Below are 17,294 nucleotides of genomic sequence, written 5' to 3' on the forward strand. Positions count from 1 at the left end.
AGGATGGTGATGGTGAGGAGGAGAATGGTGGGGAGGATGATGATGATGATGGGGAGGATGGTGATGAGGATGATGATGGTAGGGAGGATTGTGGTGATGAGGATGATGATGGCGGTGATAAGGAGCACAGTGGTGTTGAGTATGACAATCATGGCAGTGATCCAGTGGTGGTGGTGGTAATGGTGAGGAGGAGGATGGTGGTGAAGGTGATAATGGCAGGGCTGACTGATGATGGTGCTCATCCTTTACTACTGAGCACTCCCAGTCTAGATGCTGTTCCAGGCATTTCCATACATTATCCCAGTTCATCCTCACAACAACTCTGTGAAGCAGGTACTGTTACCCTCATTTTAGAAATGAAGAAACTGGGGCGCCTGGGTGGCTCAGTGGGTTGAAGCCTCTGCCATCGGCTCACGTCATGATCTCAGGGTCCTGAGATCGAGCCCCGCATCAGGCTCTCTGCTCAGCAGGGAGCCTGCTTCCCCCCTCTCTCTCTGCCTGCCTCCCTGCCTACTTGTGATCTCTCTCTGTCAAAAAATAAATAAAATCTTAAAAAAAAAAAAAAAAGAAATGAAGAAACTGGTTCAAAAACTGCTTTTGTGAGTATTCCAGCATGAAAAGGAGATTCAAGGTACTTCACATTACTGAAGCCAGCAGGGAGTCCGCAGTCATTCACTGCCCTCCACAAACACTCCTGAGGGCCTTCTGTGTCCCAGTTCCTGAGAGAAGGGTGGGGACCATGGTTTATCTAGCTCCTCCTGGGTGCTTATCACTGTGTTAGATGTTTTATATGCGTTGTGTACTTTTATGCTCCCATATCCCAACAAGCAAGGTACTATTACTGTCTTTATTTTTCAGGTAAGGAAACTGAGTCACGGGGCATTAAGAAACTTGCTCAAGGTCACACAGCTGGTACCTGGGAAGGTCAGGAGTCAGGTCACTGTGATCCCAATACCGGTGTTTTTCTGTGACCCCGCCCTCTCTCTGAAGATCCAGAGAAGTACCAGGTATACACCCAATTCCTAGAAAACAGGTTCTGTCATCAACTTGGGCAGGGAAAGAGCTAAGAGCACTCACCCCCCGAGGTGAGCTCCCCTCTCCATTGCCCACCATGAGCCACGCCCATGGAAGGCCCAGGACCAGTGGAATGGTTCTGAGCGTGGGCTTTGGAGAACAGCTGCCAAAGTCTGAATCTCAACTGTGTGCTGACTAGTTGTGTGAGCAGGTTACTTGACTTCTGTGTGCCCTGTTTTCCTGTTCATAAAATGGGGCTAAGAGCCCATCGGGATGTCGTGAGGATTAAACACTGAGACGTGTGCACACCGGTCATGGAGCCTGGGCCACACTAAGTCTCAATAAGTGGGAGGTGCCGTGATCACCAACGTGAAGTACTTACTGACCTAATCTGACCTAAACAGGAGTCAGATAGGTACACGCATGGGCGGTACAGCTTGATTTATTCACACCGAGGTAACTCGACCCGCAACCCCATCTCCACTTGTCAACAAATGGGATTTTTGTAGCCATGGGCACTCAGTTGGGTTGCACCCAAAAGAGCCCTTCCCAGGTCTCCTTCCTAGAGTCATGACAAGGGGGTGAGTGTCCCAACAGCCAAGTGGTGGAGCTGGGATTCAGTTCAGATCCTTCTGACCTCCAGGCCCCTACTCTTAACTACAACACCACCCGCCTTTTCCAAGACGTAAAGCCTGTCCTAAGAGGTAAAGAACACCTAACAGCTAGGTCTGTATATTGCCCAGGGCATTGCAGATCAAGTCATGTAAAGGGGAACTATTTGAAGTATTGTTGGCTAGCGACCCAAGGGACCAGAAGGTTGGTGTTGATCCTGAAGACCTGACTGGTGAGAGATTTGCTGTGTGGTCCAGCTGGGCAGATGTGGAATGCCTAAAGAGGGACCTTGAAAATTAGTCCCCCGCTCCTCCTGCCTGGTTTCTCAAATTCTCTTGATAAAGGGAAGAAAGGCCTGCATTTTTTTTCTGGCAAGGTCAGTCGTTTGTGTCTGTTTCTGCAAGACTTTGTTACAAATAAAAGGCTTCCCAGCATGCACAGAAGAATCACTCATTCTCAGATATCCAAAATACGCATTTTTAAATGAAAAAAAAAGGAGGTTGTAATACAATATGCATAGTGTGCTCCCACTTCTAAGTATCAGTGTCCAACCGAAAGAAAAAGCCGAGGAAAAAGATACGCACGCATTGGGCGTGTTACCCAGCGCGGTGGGATCGCGTGGGACCTTTGCTTTCACATGGTGGTTCATCAGCTCTTTCTGGCAGACCTGCCAGGGAAGCTAGAGCAGTGAACACTTTCCATGTCGTGGATGTCTGTAACGTTTGGATTTGTTCAAGAGACACATAACTTTTATCACCAGAAATATAATGAAGAATTGCTTCGTCTTCTTGGGAAGAGAAAAATCTCGTTATGATACAGCTCATCATCGCCCAGACACATGATCACACACTCCCTCTTCCCCTTCGACATCCTCGAGTCCTTCCTCTCCTTAATTCTCTCTGGATCCTATTCATGCTTTGCTCCTTCCCCTAGGGTTCCTGGGTCACGGGTTGAACCCCATTTTAGCCACCCCATATCTGTGTGCTCCTAGAGTTAATGCCAACATCACCCAGGCCACCGCCCCCCATGCCTGCCATCTTGATCTCCCCACAGAGCCCCTTTCCACAGGGCACCCTTCATATTAGCCACCCCGACCCTTACTCACACACCTCCAGTCGCTTGAAAGAGAATGACAGACCGAGGTCTGGATTCTGATCCTACCACTTAACTAGCCCCATAGCCCCATCTTGCTGAGTTTTTGTTGCCTCACCTATAAATGCAAACACATTTCCTTGCTGGGTTGTTTATAAGGATTAGAAAGTATCACACGTCAAACTCCTGGCATGGTGCCTGGTACACAGCAGGTGCTTAATACTCAGTAGCTATTATTATATTATTGTCCTACTCTTGCCTGCTGGGAATTCTCCGAAAGTTGCTCTGCCAGGGATCAAGGCTCCAGGCATGAACATATTCAGCTCTCTTGTTTTCTCTCTCTCGACCGTCTTTTCTCCCTTCTCTCCAAATTCCCACCATATTCTCAGTGCCTTCTCCAGATACAGCTCATCCCTCCATGTCGCTCCTTCTCTCCCTCTCAGGGGAGCCTGTGCACAGGGTCTGGAATTATGACTTCCTTCTCTGGCACCTACATCCTTTCTCTTCCTTTTATTCCTCCTCTGGCCATCAAACACACCTCTCAAGATGACAGCCCTTCCCTGGAACCTGCTGCTTCTCTAGCTCTTTTTCTACTACTAACACTCCTGTCCCACCTATGATCTTGAGGAAGCGTGTTACGCCGTCTGTCTTCATTGCAAATGTTCTACTGTGTCTTTGCCTCCTTGCTTTGTCCCTGCGTGTAACTGACACGGAGCCCTCCTGCCCTGGCGGGCCCGCCATCTTTCCCGAGCCTGTGTTCTCGCTGGCACACCCAGCGCTCTTGGATCTCTTCCTGGAAACACTCTTACACCCTTGGCTCTCCTGGAACTGACACACCCTGCCCATCCGACCTTCTCCATTTGTTTTCAGCAGCCCCTTTCACCTATTCCTGCCCCTGCCTGAGTGTCTCCTCTAGGGCAGTCCTTGGTCCTCCCCTCACTCTTACCTCCTTTCTTATGAAGAGAGTCTCTATCCAGGTACTTCAACAACCCCTCCCGTGGCAGCAGTGGCCAAGTGGACATCTCCATGTCCGTGCTGCCACGAATGGTAGTGCTGATTTGGTGCCATGTAAGGCAGCAGGTGGAATGCCTGGCTGGGCCACGTCCACCAGGAGAAGACAGTTGCTTCCTCCTAATCTCAGGAAGGCCCTGGGTGAGCCGGGCTATTCCTGCTCTCTGCAGACCACCCCTCCTGAGAGTCATTCCAGTACCTCAAATTCCACATGTCTGAAAATGAGCTTGGCAGCTCCTCCCTTCTCTCCAGCCCCCACACCACCCAACCTGTCTCTTCTGTCTGACACTGGGACTACCATCCAGTCCCTAGAAAGAGCTTTCTCTCTCCTTTCTATCCCCATGTCTCCCAGCCTTCTTTAGAGCTTCACCCCTGAAGACCTGGACATCCATGGGCTCTCAGCCTCTTAACTCACAGGAAGGGATTTAGCCCTGGGAGACACCTAGCAATGTCTGGAGACATTCTGGTTGCCACACCTGGGTGGAAGGGGCTCCTGGCGTCCTACAGTGCCCAGGATGCCCCCCCCCACAAAGAATTGCCTAGCCCAACCTAGCAATAGAGCTGCGGTTAGGAAACCCAGCTAGTTCCTCCACCTCTAATTCATCCCAGCTATTTTTCTGAAAATACTCTTTTAAAAAGCTGAACGAAAAAAACACACTTTATCAGGGCAGTTCTCTGCTCCAACAGCAACTGAAGTCCCAGTGACTCCAATGCTGGCGTCACACTGACTTGTTTGCCAGCCTGTGGCACTCGGCCGCCACAGTTCTCAGAGCCCCGCGGCCTCACCTGTCAACCAGGGCGATCCGGTGGTACAGTGGGGTGATGCGCTGAGCGCTTGGCCGAGAGCCTGGCACGCAGTACAGGCCAGTACACTTCAGAGATGGTTATATCAGGTTAACACTTCTTAGGCTACTGTTCTAGCCCCACCACACACGGGCCCAGCCTTCCACTCCCGCTCCACCTTCCGAGCCCTACCTCGCGCCGTGTGTGCGGCCCAGTTAAGCACAGCACCCCACGGGGTACGCACGGCCTTTCCCCAGCTGCCCGCCTGCCTCCCCTCGTGTTAGTCTCCTGCGGCTGCTCTCACATGTGGCACAGACACGGCGCCTCATTCACATACAGTCCTGGAGGCCGACCGCCTGAGATCAGCGAGGCTGGGTTCTTCTGAAGGCTCTAGGGAAGGATCCATTTCTTTGCCTTTCCAGTCTCTAGAACCTTATTCCTTGCGTTCCTTGGCTTGTGGCCCTTGCCTCCATTTCTAGAGCCAGGAGTGCAGCGTCTTCAAGGCTCTGTTTCTCTTACATCACCTGTCCTCTATCTGTCTGGAGTAAGATCCTCCCGGGGGATGATACTGGGTCTGCCCAAAAAACCAGGCTAATTCCCTGTATCTCAAGTTCCTTAACTTGGTCATATCAGCACAGTTCCTCTGCCCCGTCAGGTAACGTTCATAGGCTCCAGAGATTAGGACGTGGGTATCTTTGGGGACCACCATGTAGCCTGGCCTTCCACCTCTTGCGTTCCAAATGCCCTCCCCCCCAACTCTGATTTTTGCCTACCCAGCAGTGCCCACTGGCTCCTCGGCCAAGTAGCCCCCTATGATTGCTCCAGGCGAATGACCTCCCCTCAGAGACTCTCACCCTCCTGCCCTGCATCAGCAGTCACTTCCGTGCCACGCGGAGCCACTACCTATTCTCCTCACACAGTTAGACCCCATGTCTCAGACTGAACCTCGAGGAATAGCTTCACCACCCCCCCGCTTCTCCACCAGACTTAGCTCATGGCTTGGCACACAGTGGACATTTAGTTGATAGGTGCTCTGCTGATGGGTTTTATTTTCCACCCTTCAAAAAGAAACTGGATTTGAGCCCATCCAAGGCTGACCAGCCACTTTAAAAACGCACATTGGATGGCAGCTCAGATCTTCTTCCTTTTTTTTTTTTTTAAAGATTTTATTTATTTATTTGACAGAGAGAGAGTTCACAGTAGACAGAAAGGCAGGCAGAGAGAGAGAGAGAGGGAAGCAGGCTCCCCGCCGAGCAGAGAGCCCGCCGCTGGACTTGATCCTAGGACCCTGAGATCATGACCTGAGCCGAAGGCAGCGGCTTAACCCACTGAGCCACCCAGGCACCCCAGCTCAGGTCTTCTTGATGGGAGGGCCATGGTGCCCTCGTCCACCTGCGAGCAAGCTTTGTTATGACATTATTGGGAAAGCAAAGGAAGTGAATTGAATGGATATTTAACCTTCTTGCTTCTCTTTTCAAGGATTGTCTTTGTATCTGGAATATCTTCTGGTATATTATAAAAAAATTACAAGCCAAACCCAGGAACTTCAGGTAATACTTTGACTTTGAAAGTTCATTTCAGCTCCTCCTTAGTGTTTATATACCACTGTGCATTTTAACTCTGTTTTTTCTCTGTTAACAAGTCCATCCACATTCTCCAAAACATGACATGATATCCTCACTTGACACAAAAAGATTCAGACAGGGTGGCTAAGGTCTCCCAGGAGGGCCAGGGCAAAGACAGGATACTTGTTGTCTTGTATCAAAATCATCAGAAAACTTTAAATGCCATCAGATCTTGAGGCTTATGCTTACTAAATACACAGCTACCTGCAGTGTAGGGAGTAGAATTACCAAAAGTCACATAAAGTCCCCATTTTAGGGGCAAAGGATTCTTAGGGATTGTACCTCTCTGGTATGGTATTGCCATAACAATGCTTTGTAATAAGCACCTACAAAACTTCAGTGGCATTCCACAGTTACTGTTCACTGCTCACATACCAGGGGTCAGCCACTAGGTGGGTGCACCAGTCCTGGACAGGCTTGCCCAAGTGTCTGGGTGTTGGCTGGCCCTCGGTCAGTCTAGGCTGGACTCAGCTGGAGCAGCTTCTCTCTGCCCCACCTGTCTCTCATCCTCCAGCAGGCTAGCCTGCACGTGTCCCCATGGTGATGCGGAAGTACAAGAGAAAAAGCAGCCCAGTCATGAAATGCTTTTCAGTTCTCTGGTGTGTTAGCATCCCACTGGCCCAAGTAGGGCTCGTGGCTGAGTTCAATGTCAGATCAGCGTATGGGTGGGCACTGCAAGGTACATGGCCAAAGACGTGGTGGAGAGAGAGTAAAGTATTGGGACCACCATCATGATCAACCCCACAGGTCATCTAACCCAGAGGTCCACAGACTTTTTCTAAAGCAAAGGGCCAGATGGTCAATATGTTAGGCTTGTAGGCCATACAGTCTCTGTCACACCTACTCAACTCAGCTGCTATAGAGTAAAAGCAGCCATATACAATATGTAAATGAGCATGATGGGCATGGCTCTGTTCCAATAAAACTTTATTTATAAAGATTGGCAGTGAGCCAGATTTGGCCTGTAGACAGCACTTTGTCAACCCCTGATCGGCCCATTTTTCTTATTGTACAGGAAAAAACATGGAACCTCAGAGGCTAGGTGACTATTTCAATGTCACAAGGCTAGTTGATGGAAGAATCAAGAAAAAGCTCAGGCCTTCTGACCCTAGCTCACTGTTTTTTCTCTTCCACTCAGCAAATAATAACTAACAGTTCTAGCTTCCATTAACCAAGCACTGTGCTAAAGCTTTCCATCCATCATGATCTCACTTAATCCTTACTCTCAGAGGCAGATACTGTTATTATCCCATTTTCTAAATGAAAAAGCATCTAGAAAGAAGTAGAGCTGACATTCTGAGTTCTTGACCACTGAGAGTCTGGGTTCTTGACAACTCAACTCTACAGGTTCCCTAGCAGAAACTAGACTAAGCATAGTCTCTCTGTGTTTTTAAGGTTGCGTAAACCTTTGTACCCCCAAAGGTAAAAGAACTTGGAAAAGAAAAGTGTTGAAATGACTCCTTTAATTCATCCTGTCCCCCTCATCAGCTTCAGTTTCCTTTCCTCTCATTTCAGATCAAGATCCACAGTTCTCAGGAAACTCAGCAGTCTTTCATGCAAGAGAAGCTGCGGGAACATCTGGCAGAGAAGGAGAAGCTGACTGAGGACAGACTGCAGCAAGAGGAGAGGCTGAAAGCCAGAATCAAGCGGCTTATGGATGAGAAGGCGGTAAGGTGGTCCCTGTCATTTTCTTTACTCCTGGAAGCTGATGGAATGGCCTCTTCTGCAGGCATGTACTTGGGAGGAGAAATCTCAGCAACTCCTTGTTTGATGCTCTGGAAGTAAATTAATTAAATAGGTGAGTAACGGAGGAAGTAACATGAAGCTTGAATTCTAAAACTCAACTTGAAACAGCAAAGTTACTGAAATTCCTGGAAATGGTACCTTATTAGCGCAAATGCCACAGTCAGTTTGCCAAGTTCAAGTCATTACTGAGGTCCTGGTTTATAACTGACAGACTCTCAGTGCTTGCAAGACCAGCCTCACATTATTTTCGTCTTCTCTTTCTCGATACATATCATAGGAAACAAATGGCCAAGATTGCCACTTGCTTTTCTAAAAACGAAACCAGTTACAAGACACTTTACAGCAGCCCCTCTCAAATTTACCAATGCCCAGGAAGCCCCTGGGGAGTCTGTTAAAATGCAGATTCTGACTCGGTAAGGTTGGGGCAGAAACTGGCCTCCTGCGTTCCAACCAGCTCCCAGCTGGTGCTGGCAGCACAGGTCTGCAGACCACATTTTCAGCAGCAAATCTTAGAGGGTGGTTTTCCCAGACTTGCCTGATAAGCACGACCTCGACTCCTGTTAAAAATACGGATTCTCAGGGCGCCTGGGTGGCTCAGTTGGTTAAGTGGCTGCTTTCGGCTCACGTCATGATCCCAGGGTTCGGGGATCAAGCCCTGCATCGGTCTCCCAGCTCGGCGGGGAGTCTGCTTCTCCCTCTGCCCCTACCTCTCTGTCTTTCTCTGTAAAAAAAAAAAAAAAAACAAAACAAAAAAACAACAAAAAAAAAACAGATTCTCTGGCCCCAGCCCAGACCCACTACACCTGAATCTCTAGAGAAGGCCAGGAAACTGCATATAATGAACTCATTCTCATCTTTGTCCAAGAGTTGGCCCTTTTTTGTATTCAGGGATTGCCATGAATTTTTAAGTACTTCATTGCCATCACCCTACATCAGAGGCTCATGACTTTGGATGTCCTTTTGTCATTTAGGAGATTAAATAAAGTCCTAATGCTTAACTGACTGAGTCTCCTAGGAGCCCCGTGGGGGTCCCAATTTTAAATGAACCTTCCTTAGACCATAAAACTCCTCCTCATGAATCCCAACTCATTTGAGGACTGTTTGAATAGTAAGAAATTCTAAGTTGCTTTATCAAGCTAACCCTTATTTAATATGAGCTGTAAACATGTACTTGACTTGTGCACACTCATGGTTTAGATCAGGGTCAGCAAACTTTTTTCATAAAGAGCCGAATGGTATATATTTTCAGTTTTGCAGGCCACGCTGCTCTGTCATGACTGCTCAGTTCTGCTATTGTAAGTGCAAAGGCAGTCATAGGCAATCTACAAACAATGAGCAGGGAAGTGTCCCAATAAAACTTTATTTACAAAATGCAGACAACAGGCCAGATTTGGCTGGTAGGCCATGGTTTGCCAACTGCTGGCTTAGAAAAGAGGCTCTTGAGTCAATGGACCAGGATTTGAATCCCTGCTCATGTGATTTGCTAGGAAATTTGACGGATCCTTAATCCTTCTAAGTCTGTTTCCTCCTCTGCAAAGTGGAGATCACAGAAGAAATGACCGACCCTTATTAATGAACGATGGTCACCTGCCAAGTGGTCTGTGTTCAGCCTGTCATCTGCCCCCCACATTCACCCAGTGAAGGAAGCACTATTACCCTCCCTGTTGTACAGATAGGGAGACTGGGCGTCTATTGCTTCTCACCTTCCTAAGGTCAAGCACCCAGAAAGGCCCAACCTGGGGCTCTGATCTGGAGCCTTCTTACTCTGGATCCTTTGCTCCTAGCTATGCGCAGTCTCCCCAGTGGGCTTATGGTAGGAGCAAAGAGCTAGCCCGTGCAATGCCTGGCAAGGAGTCCAGATTCCTGCCATGGAAACTCTGTCTATTAAACAATAGTCATTGACTTTCAGGCTTTGGAGGAAAGCATTACTCAAGAGAAAAACAGAGCAAAAGAAACATTAGAAGAAGAACAAAACAGAATCCAAGAGCTGGAGAATCGCTTAGCCCGCCAGAAGAAGGTAGGCAGCTGGGGGAGACAGAGTCGGCCTGAACCCAAATCAGGGTCACTCACCCTGGGAGGACCAACCTGGGGCTCTAATCCGAGGCTGCCCGCTCTGGATCCCTTGCTCCTGCTGCCTGCGGTCTCCCCCGTGGGTAGTGGAGAGCAGCGAAGGGCTACCGGCACAGTTCCTGGCACAGAGTCTGGGTTCCTACCATGGTGACAATGTCTGTTAAACAATGGCCTTTGGATTGCAGGTCTGGGAAGAAAACATTATGCAAGAGAAAAGCAGAGTGAAGGAAGCATTAGAAGAAGAACAAAAGAGGGTCCAAGAGCTGGAGAATCGCTTAGCCCGCCAGAAGGAGGTATGCAGCTGAGGGGGACTGTCGGCTAGAGCCGAAATCCGGATTGCGGGCCATGTGGCAGTGAGCTCTGAACCACGGATGAGTGGGAAGAGTGTGGCAGAGCTTTCCTACAGCGATCTGTCCTCAGGAGGGTTCGGCTACTCTGGGAAGTAGTGGGGCTCGAGGTGAGAGCCCTGGAGTCCTAACTTGGACAACCCAGTTGGAAAAATTATAAACAGCAAAAGTACAGACATAGATAGGACTTGAGAGACACATTGGGGCTGGTGACACAAGCATCTTCTGCATGGAGATTGTGTGCCAAAGCACGGACGTGGAGGAGGTACAGAGTTCTGGGACTTTAGGGCTGTGTCAGTCCTCCAGCAATATCCTTACATCCAGCCTTCAGCTCTGCCATCTGGGAATTTTCTGCAGGCCAAGCCAGTCCAACCCACTGGTGATGCCTCAGGCTGGCAGAAAATTCTTCCTTTAGGTTGAGCACAAGCAAACTCTTTGTCCCAGAAGGACGTCAATCCCCCACTGGCCTCCTGGGCTCCTGCAAGTCCTGTCCACCTTCTCGTCCACATAATAACTTTTAGAGGCTTGAAAATAGAGATACCTGCTCCTCTTCAGATCCAGATGTCCTTATTTCTCTTGGAGCCTGGCCTTGGTCCCCTCCTCTGGCCTGCTCTGCTCTCTAGAAGGCACAGATTGGCAGCTCCCTGGCTTAAAAGGGCCCAGGGGCATGTTATGTTTGGTCCCCAAGCATTTTATTTTGAATTCATAACATTTACTTAAAAATCCAGATTTCCATCCTCTCCTGAGAAGTCGGAAAATCTGGCCCCATTTCCACTTGGCAGAAGCGGCGGGAGCGCACACACAGCAGCGATTTCCCACCGTCCCCACCATTCCCTGTCGCGTTCGTCGCAGCCCACTTCCTTGCCGGCCCTGTCGAGCCCTTGTAGACATCTGGGTTGGCAGTCCCAACTCTGTTTTCTTCCCGAAGTGCTGTAGCCAAAACCAGACCCAGGGCAGGACCCTTCTCCCCTGTTGAAGACTTTGTGCTTGTACTGATGCTCCCAAACCAGCTTTGGGGAGAGCTCTATGACATCATCGGCACAAGCTTAATTTGTGGTCTCCCTTGGACCTCAAAGTCTTTTTCACATACTGTTCTCATGAGCTCTTGCACCCCGAGGCAGCTCAGAGGGCTGAAGAGTTCAGGCCTTGTAGCCACGTGCAACGCAGTTTCAAATCCTGGCTTGACGACATATGGGCCTCAGCAGATCGCTCAGGATCTCCTGACTTTAAGCGTGGCTGTGAGGGCCGGCAGCCATGCACAGTGCAGTGTTTGACCCTGAATTGTTGCTCAGCCCGTGTAGCTGTTGGAATAGGCACAGAATTGTGTGTGAATAGCTTTGATAACAGGTACATCCTCCCGTGTAGACTTCCCCATCCTCACTGCTCAGTGATGTCCTCGCCCACCCACTGCTGCGGGAGAGACAAGAAGTTGGGCCAGGCAGAGCCCCCGTGATGCCATCTGATCCAAGGAGGGAAGATGTTTATGTGCCCGGTGTCACTTGGAACACACCTGCATGGCTGTGTTCGGCGACCCATGTAAACAGTGTCACTGAGGACTTGCCCTGAGTTGTCTTTCCAGGGGTGCTGACGAGGAACAGAGTCTCCCAAGGGTTCACAGGGGCCAAACACCACCAAGAGGTCAATAGCTCAGCTCAGGGGCCCAGAGAAGGCCCTTGAATTTAGAGATGTCGAGGTCATAGGGCATGTCAGGAGAGAGATTTAAGAAAGAAGGCATGATGGGGTCAGCCTCATTGCAGGGAGGAGCTGTGGCCAGGTCACCACAAGCCTAGGAAAACGGCAGCCTACCTACAGCAGAATCTCTCTGTGTTTTCTTGACGGGCAAATCTGAGATAAAAGTCCCAGACACAGACTTTAATCAACCTCAAACGGCTATTGGGTTTTTGTCCTTATTAGACCTTCTGTCACATTATCAGATGAATCTTTAAGGAAAAGGATCATATTGCAGGTTTCGAGGTGACGTGAAAGGTGAACTCCCGTTAGGTAATGAATGCCTGGGAACTTGGGAGCAGAGCAGCAGAGAGAGGGCCAGGGCCCGTGTGTCTTGAGTCACAGGGACAGTCTTCCCCTGAGTGCCCCCTCCGCTGCAAAGGAGCTGCCGAGAGCAAAGTCGTGAGTGTAGATGCTAGCTCAGTGCGGTGGAGCCCACCCTAAATCACCTTGAAGTGCTGGGAAGTCTCTTTCACAAATTCCGGGAACCCCGACCCCCCAGTGTTCAGGAGCAGTGTGCCGCCGCCTGTGATGCCGCCCTTCTGCTTTCTTCGGGGCTGCTACTGGAGCAGCTGAGCGTTGGGATTTTTTTTAATGACTTTTCACTGCAAAATAGTTAGCACTTCAGCCAGGCTCATCTGGGCAGTCTAATCTGGAGCCCTAACCATGGGTTACAATGGAAACCATGCTCCAAGTTCCAGACATCTTACCATCAAGCCAGTGCTTAGAACTCAACCCATTTGAAAGCTACGGTGCCCTTTCTTGCAGTGACTAGAAACAGGGGCCTCGTGGGCAACTCCGATCCTTTGGGATTGGCGTCAGCCATTTAATTCCTAAATAAAATTCCTTGAGCACAAGCACTGAACCACACTTTCCCCCATATGCCTTCTCTGAGCTCCACGTGTGAGGTTCACCCCCCCCTTCTAGAAATTGCCACGTTGGGGCTCATGAATTCAACACACTGTCCACATCTTGAAACCTGACTCTCTGTGGGAGATTTATTTTAATAATAGGGTATCCATTATTAATGAGATTCTCTCTTCTTATCAGAGCGGCTGCCTGGTGCAGTGCTAAGAGCTCAGACTCCAAAATAGACCGAGCCAATTCCCTCTGCTCACGTGGTCCTGGGCGAGGGCCTCTGGGCACAGGCAGTGGGCCGACCTCCGCAGTGGGCCCAAATCCTAACCTCACCTCCAACAGACTGCATGACCCCTGGACCTTGTGCAACTTTCTGTTCCTTGGTTTTCTCATCTACAAATGGGGGACACTAACTCGCCCGCTAGGGTTACCGTGATAGGGTTCACTGTGTGTGACAAGCCTGCCATGGGCCCCCAGCATGGGATTCTCACCCCACCCCTACCAACCCCCAGGATGGGAGCTGCTACCACTATCAGTAATATGGCCAGAATGAGCAGTCTCCCCACGAAATGCACAAGCAACCAAAAAGACTGGTCATTGATTTTCAGATTTTGGAGAACAGCATGGCCTATGAGAAAAGGAGAGCAAAGGAAGCTTTAGAGACAGAAAGGAGAAAAGTTCAAGATCTGGAGAACCACTTGACCCAACAGAAGGAGGTATGGGGAGCAGAGAAATGGGCCATAGCAGCCAAAAACCCCTATGGAACAAACTAACGAACTCCAAGGTCAGACGTGAGGCCCTGGTTCTGTGCCCCTGTGGAGAGTATGGCTGGCCAGTGTTGAGCAGCACTTCCATGAGAAGTGACCAATGTCAAGTACAACTCACTAGCTGAATGACCTAGGTCAGGTCACTTGACCTCCTGGGCCTTAGTTGCTTCCTCTGTAAAATGGGTGTGGTCACAGACCCCGCCTGGCAGGAGTAAATGAATTAATAAAGACAGAGCATTTAGAACTACACCTTGCACTTGGCGGGCCCTCTACATAACCATTCCCCGCTCAGCCACTGAAGGCAGAGGGATGCGCTCCAGGAGAGAACCCTTGGGTCCAGGTCTGGGTTGGTCCCCCAGCCAGCCTCTCCCTCCTCCTCACTGAAAGGTATTTACGACAACCCAGCACGGGCACAGTAGAAAGACCCTCGCTCCCAGCTCTGGTCTCCTGGTTTCATAGACTTTTTGTAGAGACACAAAGAGCTGTGGAGCGAGATGGCAGAGACTGGTACATAAGCTTGCGTGGCAGTTCCACGGGTAAGTGTCCGAGGTCCGGAATAGATGAGAGGGTGACAGTGGTTTGGGCAGGCCTGGGCACCATGCCTGGGGAACGCTGGAGACATCCACCTCTAGCCACCCCCACCAGCCTAGGGACTGGGCCCACCAGCCACATTGGCCTGGAGCCGCCATGAAAGGCAGACCCAAGGCTGAGAGGAGAGGTGTCACTCAGGCTAACCCAAACACGCCAACCGCCCCTTTCCCGAGATGTCAAAAAAGGGCTCTCAGGAGCTGGAGGCCAGGGAGAGAACTCAGTGACTTATAGCGGCAGCTCCATGAGCTGGGCTCCAAGGGCGCAGGCGGCACAGACTTGGCCTGGCCTCAGGGAACTCCCAGAAACACAGTACTGACTCCGTGAATTTTTCCACTTGTTTCATTCATCCACCCACAAATGCGCCCGAGCACCTAGCATGGGCCAGGCCTTGTTGGGCGTTGGGGACACCACAGTGCACAAGAAGGACCAGAGCTGTGTCCTCTCAGTGCTCCCACTCTAGGCTGAGGGACAGACCCCACAGAACCAGGTGCCCACAATAACTCCAGGGCCACAAACTTGGGAGAATCTCAAAGGGGCGGGCTAGAGAGTGGCCACAGACAGGAGGGCCTCTCCGAGGAGGTGACATTGGAGTGAGACCTGGGGGGGAGAAGAAGATTGAAGGGAACGTCTAGGGTGAGAAAATGCCACTGAGTAAAGTGGCCCAGCTGCGGAATCCAAGGACCTCCGTTAGCCCCAGGGACAGGGCAGCAGTGTGAGGAAGGAAGGGAAGTGCGACAAGATGAAGCCGGATGAGGGGTCCGGGGAAGAAAGCCAGAGGGAGGTGCAAAGTGGTAAAGCATGAAAGCCTAGTAGGCGAAAAGTGCTGATTCTGGTTCAAACCCCAGCTCTGTCCTGCCATGCTGTTTGACCCTGGGCAAGTGCCTTGCTGTCTCTGTGCCCTCATCTGTAACATGGGTCTAGTGACTGAACTACCTAGACGTTTGTTGGGAGAAGTCAACATATTCGTTATCAAGTTCCTGAGCCCTTGCTCCAAACCCTGACTCACTGGTCTCCGTGGTTACTAATCCTGGGTCTCCATGATTGCTAATCCTGGCTTCCCCCATGGTGCCCCTTCCCTTCCTTTCTCGCTACACTCCCTCAGACCAGTTGTCACTTCCAGATTTCAGAGAGCAGCCTCGCCCACGAGAAACACAAAGCCAAAGAGGCCATAGAGCAGGAAAAGAAGAAGGTGCAAGATCTGGAGAACTACATCACCAAGCAGAAGGAGGTGAGAGTCTCAGGGGCAGCCACAGAGGGGCCTGGCGCAGTTAAGAGCAGGGCTCTGGAGACAGGTGGTCTGGCTTCGAATCCCATCTCTGCCGCTTTCTGCCCATGCGACCTGAGGCAGGTGTCTTACCATCTCTGTGCCTACATTTCCTGGCTTATAAAATCCAGATGATGCCAGTAGATCAGCCCCATTGAGTGGTGAGGCTTGATTGCTAACGAGCTCATAAAACACATGGGACAGTGTCCAGCAGTCAGTGAATGCTCCGTGTGTTGCCTGCCGTTATTATTATTATTACTATTATTATTATTATTATTGATTATTACTGTAAGCTCACAGCTGGGAAGTGGAGGGCATAACCGAACCCCACACTGTCCCCCTCCTCTCCTTAATATCCCTGGACAGTGCATGGCTTCAGCTGCCTGGGGTCGCAGAGGGGATGTCAGGAGGTGGGTGCCTGAATTTCTCATCACCTGGACAGCAGCGTCTCCGCCAGAGCTTGTCCCCATGGGTGTTGTGACCTGCCCAGTCAAACCGCATTTACAGTTGTTCCTGGGAGGAGCAGACACCAGAGGAGCACAGGCTGTTGTACGGGACCCTCTGCACTGTATAGGACAGAATTCACTCCTCCTTGGTCCCAACAGTACAAGGGACACACACACACAATGACTCATATCACAAAAGTCAAGTCACGGGATCAAATGCACAACCTGACAACAGGGGGTGAAACTTCAATGCAGGTAAATACAATTTCAGAGGACTCTGAAGACCAGATGGGATGGAAAAACTCTTTGCATCTATTCCTATCAATCTTAGATCATTTTCTTTAAAACAAGATTCTCAAACATTAGTGTGCATAGAATCCCTTAGAGGAGGGGCAGTGTTCATTATCAAGTACCTGCCCAGGTGAGGGCAGTGACCAGGTGAGGTGGGGAGAATGGCGTGTGTCCAGTGCAGGGGTGGCGGCGGGGCCACGGCAGACAGTCCAGCAAAGACCTTGGCAGTGGGACTGTGTCAGCCTTAGCAGGGAGTGAGGTCAAGCTGTTGTCAGCAGCTGTGCCCAGAGGGCCCCTTATATAGACGGCCGGGGGGTAGGGTCTTGAGGCATGGGCTCCTGCATGGTGCAGGGGACTCTGTGCCCAACTAAGTAAGAGCATAGAAGCAGGGCTCTGCCTCTGGGGAGGGTAGAGGTTTTAATGAGGAGGTTCGGTGGCTGCATGGTTAGGGCTGCATGGTTAGGGCTGGGCAATGGTGTGGTGTAACCTCCATACATTATTTGTCCTCATACTGCCTTGGTGACAGCTGCCGTGTCCTCCCCGGCAGAATGCAGCTTGCTGGGCTCACGCTCTGGGGCTCTGCTGAGATGCGCTGACGCACTCGGTGCCCGGTGCCCGGTGCACGTGTCACAAGCATTATTTTCAGCTGCGACACGCCAAGCAGCACAGAATCCCACAGGACAGGCAGAAGGGGGCAGCCCCTTCCGACTGGCAGGGTTGGGGCTGGACCGTCTTAGCAGACTTGGCAGCAGGTAAATGCCAGACTCGTGTGGGGAGGTGAGTCAGAGCCCAGGTGGGGCAGGCAGCCTGTGCAGAACAGGGCAAGGGGGGTGGCAGCCATGGACACTGGCTCCAACAGCCGGGCTGCTGGGAAGACCATCTTTTGCTCCAGGGCCACGCAGCCCCAAAAACTCATCCTACCCCCAGCACCGCATTCCCTAGCATAATTTTCATTTTTCTTTTTGCCAAATAATGTATGTTCACTCAAGAAAATGTAAAAGACACAGACCAGCAAGAAGAGGAAGATGTAAATTGCCATAGTTCCAATC

General features: G+C 50.6%; 1 protein-coding gene across 10 annotated transcripts in view; it reads left to right on the forward strand.

Annotated features, from left to right (window-relative positions):
• Positions 1 to 17,294, forward strand: part of FHAD1 (forkhead associated phosphopeptide binding domain 1) — a 129,535-nt gene that overhangs the window by 78,576 nt on the left and 33,665 nt on the right. For 9 of the 10 annotated variants that reach the window (XM_059376203.1, XM_059376206.1, XM_059376201.1 and 6 more), the window contains 6 exons: positions 5,992 to 6,062; positions 7,653 to 7,805; positions 9,793 to 9,900; positions 10,139 to 10,246; positions 13,495 to 13,602; positions 15,365 to 15,472. In XM_059376203.1, the coding sequence (XP_059232186.1) occupies positions 5,992 to 6,062; positions 7,653 to 7,805; positions 9,793 to 9,900; positions 10,139 to 10,246; positions 13,495 to 13,602; positions 15,365 to 15,472 (656 nt within the window). The remainder of the gene's footprint in view (positions 1 to 5,991; positions 6,063 to 7,652; positions 7,806 to 9,792; positions 9,901 to 10,138; positions 10,247 to 13,494; positions 13,603 to 15,364; positions 15,473 to 17,294) is intronic. The other variant, XM_059376208.1, reaches the window with a different exon arrangement.

This window comes from Mustela nigripes, chromosome 14 (assembly GCF_022355385.1).
Source record: "Mustela nigripes isolate SB6536 chromosome 14, MUSNIG.SB6536, whole genome shotgun sequence".
In the NCBI taxonomy this organism is placed as follows: domain Eukaryota; kingdom Metazoa; phylum Chordata; class Mammalia; order Carnivora; family Mustelidae; genus Mustela; species Mustela nigripes.